The following is a 9419-nucleotide window of genomic DNA, read 5'->3' on the forward strand; positions in this document are numbered from 1 at the left end:
CCCATAAAAAACGGCGTTTTGTATGTAAACGCGATTAATCTATAGCGTAAATCTGACCCCATTGACTTGCCATATAAAGTCGTGGCCTAATGGTTGGAGAGTTGGACTCGTAATCGAAAGGTTGCGGGTTCGAGTCTCGGGCCGGCAGGGATTGTAGGTGGGGGGAGTGAATGTCCAGCGCTCTCTCCACCCTCAATACCACGACTGAGGTGCCCTTGAGCAAGACACCGAACCCCCAACTGCTCCCCGGGCGCCACAGCATAAAATTGGCTGCCCACTGCTCCGGGTGTGTGTTCATTAGGCCACCATACTTGGCCGTATGTCACTTCACTTTCACTTTAATCTGACCCCTTTGGCTTGCCATATAAATCTGACCCCTTTGGCTTGTCAGAGCAGCGTATATCCGAGCGTCCTGTTTTGTGCGAGAGCAGAGGAAATCCGTGTTCAAAGGAAGATTCGGGTTTGCGCTTTATATTAATCTACTTTCATGCTACAAAAATACGCTCTCGACATTTGGCAGTAAAATAACGCCATACTATCTTACTAACTATTAAGAAGCAGCAAATTAGTTGTTTATCGAGGGAGAAGTTGTAGTTAAGTGTTCCCTATTCTAAAGTGTTACCAAAAAGGAAACATGCAGCTCTTTCTCCAGTCAGTATTTTGAACAGAGAGGCAGGATGTAGTGACTGTGGTGTAAATATAAATACCTCTTATACTTCTCTTTTTCTTTCCAAAAGACGAGTGAACGGAGAGGAAGAAGAGACGGCGAGTGTCAGAGAGTCATGGCTTCAGATGTGATGTGTTTGTGTGTTTTTCTGCTCTGCTCTGGACTTCAGTTCACAACAGGTACGACTGAACATCAGTATGAGTGACTTCAGACACGGGTTTACATCAGATACTGAAACGCATTATATCTCCTGTTTCTGCGGTACTTCTGCTGTTTTTGTTGATCTTTTTATCTATTTTCTGCTAGAATGGAGTGTATCAACCTAAGACAATGAGAATTCATGTTATGTGTGTAGATTATGAATTGTTAAATTTTAAATTTGACTACAGTTCGTAGATTTTTCTGACCTCATTAACACATTTCTTTTTGTTTTAATCATAAACTGACTTGATCTTGAACAAGACAAAATACTGATGCTGAACAGCACTTTTTGCTTACAGTAAAGTTTCCATATCCTAGATAATCTATACTCTTTATGTAAGATTAAAGAACAAGTATATTTTCAGATTATTTGCTAAAACAACTCGTGTGCTACTTAGACATTTACATTTAGAGAACATGATGTTTTGTTTCCTTCAGTTCATTATTATTATTATTATTATTATTATTATTATTTAGTCATTTAGCAGACGCTTTTATCCAAAACTACTTACAAATGAGGACAACAGAAGCAATAATTTGTAGCATTAAAACAACTAAAAACAGATCCAAAGCTTAATAACTTAACTTTATAAATACTACCTAAACACATTTTAAAAATAAAGAAATTAAATCATGACAAATGCATACAACAAAATTTCAAAACTTAACATTTAAATGAAAAACAAAAAAATAAAGCTAAAAAGAATTCAAAATATTAAAGAACAAAAGGTATAAGAGTATAATAATGATTCTAACGTAACACTAAGCCAAACACCAAAAAACAACACATGTGAGAACACACGAGACCGAATGAGACCAAACGTCATATCAGCACGTCTCCACGCAGTAAACTCATCGCTTTCTTTACTTGGTCTTACAAATTCTTACATTTCTTCAAACCTGCAGGAACCCTGTTAATCTAAAGATGTAACATGCAGTGGAGAAAAAACTTGTTTTAAGCATAAACTCACTTAATTTTGACATGTTTCAGATAACTTTATATAACTCAATATGTTATATCTTAATATTTTGCTTCTGAAGTATTTTGATCTAGGATTTAATGTCTGTGTTTTTGTAGGTTGTGAAGTGGTGTCAAGTTTGGTCAGTTGTTCTGCAGGAGAGTCTGTGCTGCTGTCCTGCAGTGATATAAACTCTCAGCACACAGTCCAGTGGTGGATTTGTGATTCTCAGACAGGCTCTCTTAAATACTCAGTGTTTCCAGAGGACACTACTGAGGGTCAGCGATACAAAGACAGAGTTCAGGTTCACAGTAATCTCTCTCTGTCCATCACTCGACTCACTGTAGACGACACAGACTCATATTGCTGTAAAACAGAGACTGACAAAAGGGGCCCTATTCAACTAAGTGTTGAAGGTGAGGAACGTTTGATTTCATAATAATACAAACCAAACATAAGATGCTTATGGCGAGATATTACAAAAACTCCTATCTGTCACTTGAGATTTTGGGTCACTTGGCTTTTCATAAAGTGTTGTTTCAAACTAGTGGAAAGAAAACATACAAAAATAAAACAACACAGAAAGTGTTTGTTCTTCCTTTCATTTCTACGTGTTTCTTTTATTGCACTTGTTCTATTTGTCATGATCACCGGCTGGAGTGCCCTGGTTGTCCACTAGAGGGCACTACATCCCAGACTGTTTCTGCCTCATGAACTACATGTCCCATAATCCTTTGCCAAATGTCATCACTGATTGTTCACAGCTGTTTTTTATCATCTCATTACCTCTGACTATATAAACCTGGTGTTTTCAAGCTCTTTGAGAAGTATTGCTCGTGTCTTCCAGCATCTCCTAGCCATGGTGTTCTGGTTATATGCGTCTTGGTTTTCTGAACTTCACCTTGCTTTCTTGTGTCTTCTGTTTTGTTTTATTCCTATCAATATCCTGAAGAGTTTTATGGACTGATAAAAAGAGAAATCCTACTAAATCAAATATGAATTTTGAACCTGGTTTTGTTAAATGTCAATTCATACATTTAATTAGATAATGCCTCATTTGCATATTTAAATAACTTTTCAGAAATATGTAATTTATTATAAATTTTATCACGTTCACATACATATGACAAGTTTTGAAGACTGGTGTGTTCAAGTGGATGAAGCGTATAGTTTAAATTGAACCAACAAAGCATGTTTTACTGTTGTGATGTCAGATACAGTATATTATCATGATTTATGATGAGATATATTAATCTGTTTTATGTCTGCAGGTTGTTCTATATCAGGGAATGAAGGATCAGTGGAGATCAGCAGATATTCAGGGGACTCTGTGTTTCTGTCCTGTTTGGTCAAATGTAGCTCCCGTTATAAACCAGATCAAGCGTTCAGATGGAAATTACCAAACAACAGAGAAATAGACCTGACCATTAACCCCACTGAACTCAGCCGACTCTATCAGGGCAGATTTCACATGTTTGATATAAGTTCAGGAAACCTCTCTCTGCTGATTTCTGACCTGACTGAGAAAGATGAAGGACTGTATTCCTGCTGGAGTAAAGAGAATCAACACAAGAGCTTCAGTCTCTCTGTTAAAGGTGAAGAAGTGATCAATTCTCACATTAACAAGTGATTGAGCTTGAAATGAGATGCTTTGCAGCTTAATATCATTAGATCATCTTTTTTTGATTATTGTAGAACAAAGCCAACATGCATACAGTAGCTATATCAAGCAGGGTTTGCATATTAAAAGAAAAAACTAATATTTGGGTGACATACCATATTTACGCACACCTGGAATATAAACTGCTATTATTTATTTACTCTCTCATGTTATTATATAAGAATGTTTCTCAATAAATTCTGACTGTATATAGGCAGTTTGCATATTGTAGTTTTTTCAAAAGGGTTAAACTAAACATCCATCCTGCAAAGCTCCTCCATCCGTCTGAATTCAGTTCATCAAACAGTCCTGCAGAAGAAAATCCATAACACAAAAGTTTCCCACTGTATGTTTCTACAGGCTGCACATTATCAGCGCCTGAGCGGGAACCTAAAACGAAGTACACGGGTGATTCTGTGCTTCTGTCCTGCTCATGTGAAGACCCAAACACCAAACCTGAGGACTTCAGATGGACCCATATAGAGTCCAGTGGGACTGAAGTGTCCAATGAAACGCCACGCTATAAACACAGAGTTCAGATGTTTCACAAGACGACTCCATCAAATCTGTCTCTGTTGATCTCCAACCTGACTGAAGATGACCAGGGCACTTACAGATGCACAATTAACCACAAAACATCCGCTGACACCAGACTCCTCGTTAAAGGTGAAGCTGTTGTGCTTAAATAGACTCGGTCACTCAGTTTGGCTGGTACACTGTTAAGCATGTTTTTGTCAGTGTTTCTTGAGTCTCTCTGTCGTCCTGCAGGCTGTGTTTTATCTGAACATCACATCACCAACACCTCATATGCAGGAGGATCCGTGATTCTTCCATGTTCCTGTGAAGATCCCAAAACCAAACCAGAGCACTTTGAATGGAAGCGAGCAGATGTGAATGAGACGCTGGTTTCAGACGCTGAGGAGATCAACGGCCGATTCCAGATGATCAGAGATTCTCCTCATAATCTCTTCTTACAGATCTCAAACCTGACTGAGACTGACGGAGGACTGTATGTGTGTTCAGTCAACAGCAATCAATCCAGACGCGTCACTCTCACTCTTACAGGTAAAACACCTCAGATCTGTGCGTTCAGAAACATTATCAGTGTGCAGGACGAACCTGAAGATTTCAGTGATGCTACAATCATAAGACTCTCTTTATTAAGAAAAACAGTCAGTATTTTCTTTTATTGCGTGAGTGAAATACAAAACTGCCTCAATTATACACAAAACAATACAATTCCAACATATCCAAGTATCAGCAAAAACATATAATATTAGTTATAAAAAGACAGAAGAATATTACACAAGGGGGTTAATAATTCAAATACACCTTTAAAAAGATTACACCGCTTTTGCATAAGTTTTAAGGAATTGAAGAAGATCATCAATTCCTTCTGGAAATGTTAGAGGATGTGAGGATCAAAAAAAAGCATTTGTTTTATGTATAAGACCGTTGGCCAAAACCACAATATTATTAAACCAAAACTCAGAATTTATACAAAAGCATATTTTCATTCAAATCAATGTTAGGTACTACATATTTCATACTTAACCAAACCAATATTATGCTTTTAGAACATTTCCATGAATAAAATACCAGAATACCAATAATAAGCAGGAGAAACAAAACAAATTCATGCATAATGCAGCATTTTAGTTATAAGCCTGAAATACATACCGTTTCAGAAAGGAGGTTAAGTGAAAACTTGGAGTATGTTAACCCTGAAATCAGGGAAACTCTGGGTTTTCTGTTTCAGAATGGGAGGTTTGTCAAACCCGGGAAAGCAGGGTAAGTCAAGCCCGTTTCTGAAAGAGAGGTAACTTCTGCTCAGAGTCAGTGACTGTAGTAACTTACTCTATGAACCTAACCTGGTCGGGAGCAGGTTTTCTTCGGTAACCCCAGAGTTTTTTTTCCGTCTCCTCCTCCTGTTAGCAATGTTTTAATACCTCATTCATTCACGCTGCAAAATTGCTTTTCTTACGGAGTATTTTTGTCTTATTTCAAGTACAAATATCTAAAAATTCTTTATGCATTTTATATATGAAAAATGGTCTACATTTAGTCTTGTTTCCTGGGAGATTTTCCTTTTAAGTTATTTTACATAAAACAAGTAATATTGTCCGCCATAGGGTAAGAAAATAATATTAATGGAAGCAAGACTATTTTTAATTTCTTACCTCATTGGAAGATAATTTGCAAAATAAGAAATGCACTTTAAAACATCGGAGATGCAGAGCACATTATAAGTCCTCTGTATGCAGAGTCTAAGGAAAGTGTGCATCCCTCACACACTCATTCTGATCATTTTTTCCTGGACACAAATCCGTCAGAGGGGTTTCACAGGACTGTAAGTCAGTGGTGTAAAAATCTGTTTAAATGAGGCTAATTTGATAAAAGACGTTCACTTAACATCTTTCTGTGACGTCTGGAAGTAACCCAATAATCAGAACTTCCTTCAGGATTTCCAGTGTGGTTGGATGCATTGATGACAAGCATATCCCCTCCATCGCACCTTATGAAAATGAAACCGATTACATTATGGATGCCAAATGGAGGGGTAATACAAGCCATAACCACCACCACAGCTGTTAAATAAAGTATTCACAATTTTTTGGTTATCTTTATTTCCTAATACAAAAGCAAAAGTTCTTTTTACTTTAGGATTTGAGAAATCTTCCAATACTTGACCATCTCTTCATCTGTCAGTGGTGCTGGTTCTCCCTCGGCCTTCTTGCTGTCGACTAGTCAGTAGTTAATTTTATTACTCTAATTAAGAAATGTAACAGGTTAGATTAGAGAATATTTAATTATGTGAAAAGAGTGTTAGACTATGTGGAAAAAGCTACAGCACATTGAAATAGACACTGAATGATATTTAATGTCAAATGTTTGTAAAGTCATTTAGTCCACACCTATGAACCTTTCATGTTTAAAGCTTTACCTGGATTCAATTGTGTTTTTATACTTCAATTTTTTAGCTGCTGCCACGTTCTTGTTTCTTTTTTCTCTTTTTTTTTTGTGGCAGTGGGATACCATTAAAATTAATATTAGTTCAATAATTTACAGTTTTCACCTCTGATATTATAACAGTTGACAGTTATTAATAATTAATCTTACGCATTGACGGAAGTATGCACGCTGACGTCTTTTTGGCGGGAGCGGTTGCCATGGTGAATCGTAATTTCGGCACTCCACTGATAATGACTTTTCATAGTCGTGGTGCACGCGCTTAACTCCGAGTCAACCTACTCAGAGTTGAGTAAACTAACTCGTTTTCCATCTCAGAGTAAGTCAACTCAGAGTTCAAGCTTAAACTCAGAGTTGGTTGAACCTCCTTATTGATACGGACCCCAGGACTCTTATAGAATTTTTTTTTTTCATTTATGTCTATAAAATAGATGTTCCAATGACTCTGTAGTACGGTGACTGGGAAGGGACATGTTCGCTTCACTTAGTTTTGTCGTGGTCATGACAAACCATGGTAATAACATGCATACAGTACTTATGTAAAGTCGTGGTCTCGAGATCCTGTGTTGAGGAAAGACATCTTTTTCTCGTGGCCATGAGTTTAATGCATAAACAAACTCAGGCAAGTGATTTAGTGACAGTTTGTCTCTTATATCACTCCACACTCTGTTATGTGTTCAAGTCCTCCTGGAAAGTTTGTTTTTAGTTTTTAAAATTCGTAGCTAAGACATAGACGGTGTGTTTGAGTCATTGGGTCGAAGCAAGATTACATACCTGGAATAAAACCATTCAGACTCAAATGAATATTTCATGTTTTTTATTTAATTTTCATGTGACTTTTATTTGTGTATTCTCAGATTTTCAGGCCACAGAATCTCATGTCAACCTGATTTATCTGATCTCTCTGATGATGCTGCTAGTGTTCACAACGGCTGGATGCATCTGCTGGAGATTTACAAGAGGTACGAACACAAACACTGTGGACTGTGAGAACCATCAGCTGTGCTTTAGATTGCACTGATGGCTGTTTAAGACAAAGCAAAACTAGAATAAACATCTGGAGTCGTTCTCATTTTACAGCAAGGAAACAGAGCCAACTGATCCAGAGCCCAGATGGCGAGGTAAACCATTCATGACTAACATTGAACATATTTATTACCAGATTATGAGTGAGAGAGTGTAACGTGTGTGTGATCTCTGCAGGATGATACGTACACATCTGTAGTCTACAGTTCATCTTAGAGACAAACAATCCCTGCAGATGAACTCAAACACTGAAGAAGCCACTGAAGAAAGATAAAAACACACCCAGAGACCAACAACGTTTTATTTTCTGTGGAAAAAAGAGATTTGCTCAAACATTTCCTGTGGCTGCACACACACATTGTGTTTCTATCATTTTCACTCCCACTTTTGCTGTATAATAAATGAATGATATTTTCTAATTCTTACCCTTACTGTGCAATGTAAGATGAATCAAACAAAGTTAAGATTCCATCAGAACATTGAAACATGAGAAGCTGAGATTCCACAAAGAGGGTAATCAATGCAAGTAATCAAGACTGATGGTCACATGTAAACCTGTGATAGAAAATCACGAGCTACAGACTCTCTTGGGCAGGTCTTCCCCCATACAAGACAAAGACTTGAATTCCTTAGGAGACCTTTTAACCTCTCTCTGGTCCATAGAACCACACACTAGAGACAATCTGTTCATGTACTAAAAATCATCTTAAAAGGACCTACGAGTTATTTCTCTGCATAGAAATAACCTATATTATGTTTGTAACCCACACATTTGACTGTCCTTGTTTTAATCACTCATTGTGTATGTCTTGCTTTTAATCACTATTGAATAGCTGAAGGATTAATATTCATGTTTGGTATGTATGAGTTTGAAAATTCATGCTTTAAATGCTTCTTCCAATCAATTCTTTGTCAAATGCATCATAGTCTTGTTATAGAAATCATGTTCAAAAGTATACTTTGCAAGAGCCTGTAAAGTTCGGACCTCTGACTGAACAGATAACAACGATTTATTAGTGGGGTGGAGAAACAAAGCAATACCCCAAGCAAGGACAGTATCTAATTGGTCAAGACCTCCAGATGGGACGGTCTGAAAGCCGAGTTTAAAAACTCAGGACACCATCAAACTCTCTCTTAGTCACTCTCTTACTCTTCTTCTCTTTTGCCACCGCGTTTTGACGCTGCTCTTTGAGCGTGCTCTCGCCCTCGTGCCAGCTGCTACCATAATGAGAAGAAAGCCACCTAGTCTCGTTACATCCTTTTATTCTTTTACTTTAGTTTCTTTTCTTTCTGTGGAGTTTCGTATTCTAATGTAAGTTTGCTGCAAAGTCCAGCTCCGACTGCTCTCGCTTCAATCTTCAACCAGACCAACTCCACATCCTCAGTCAACGCCCAAGACCTCACTTCAAAGACTATTGAACTTCCAGCCAATCAGACACTTCGGGGAACCCCCCGTCTGCAACGACGACACAAAGGAAACCCGTTACACAGGCAAAGCAAGTACACCTCCAGGTTCTAACTGAATCAGGTGCAGTTAATATAAATTTTAGCCTCATTGAGAAGCTCAAAGCGAGGGTTAAATAAGTGATTGATGGTTGTGCAGGTCTATGCAATTGAACACATTGCTGTAAACTTGGGATTTCACATTTCCATTCTCTTAAACTCATCCTTTCCTCACTCTCTCTCTCTTTCTGCAACATGCTTGTGTTCATGTGTTAGATTAGGTTATGTCTTCGGTTTATATAAATAAAATCTGATTTATATTGAAAAGATAAGTATCTTGTGTTTTCTGCTCACAAGTTAATGTCTTTATCTGCTGATCTAGTTACTGTGCTGTTTAATAGTGTTTTCACTATATTTTGGATTTTAATATCCAGTGCAGAGTTTGTTATACGGCCGTAACACTGATTCTGTTCAGATCCCTATAAAATCATAA

The 9419-nt window shown here is 37.6% G+C and overlaps 1 protein-coding gene across 1 annotated transcript; it reads left to right on the forward strand.

Annotated features, from left to right (window-relative positions):
• The first annotated feature begins 411 nt into the window (after window positions 1–411).
• Window positions 412–9249, forward strand: LOC306860673 (polymeric immunoglobulin receptor-like). The gene is made up of 9 exons (XM_079402487.1): window positions 412–460; window positions 738–846; window positions 1947–2243; window positions 3099–3422; window positions 3848–4153; window positions 4256–4552; window positions 7315–7419; window positions 7538–7578; window positions 7661–9249. The coding sequence occupies exons 2-9, from the start codon at window positions 783–785 to the stop codon at window positions 7697–7699; spliced, it is 1473 nt and encodes a 490-aa protein (XP_079258613.1). The 5' UTR covers window positions 412–460; window positions 738–782; the 3' UTR covers window positions 7700–9249.
• Window positions 9250–9419: the final 170 nt, after the last annotated feature.

The sequence above is a fragment of the Barbus barbus genome (assembly GCF_936440315.1).
Source record: "Barbus barbus genome assembly, chromosome: 41".
NCBI classification, from domain to species: Eukaryota; Metazoa; Chordata; class Actinopteri; order Cypriniformes; family Cyprinidae; genus Barbus; species Barbus barbus.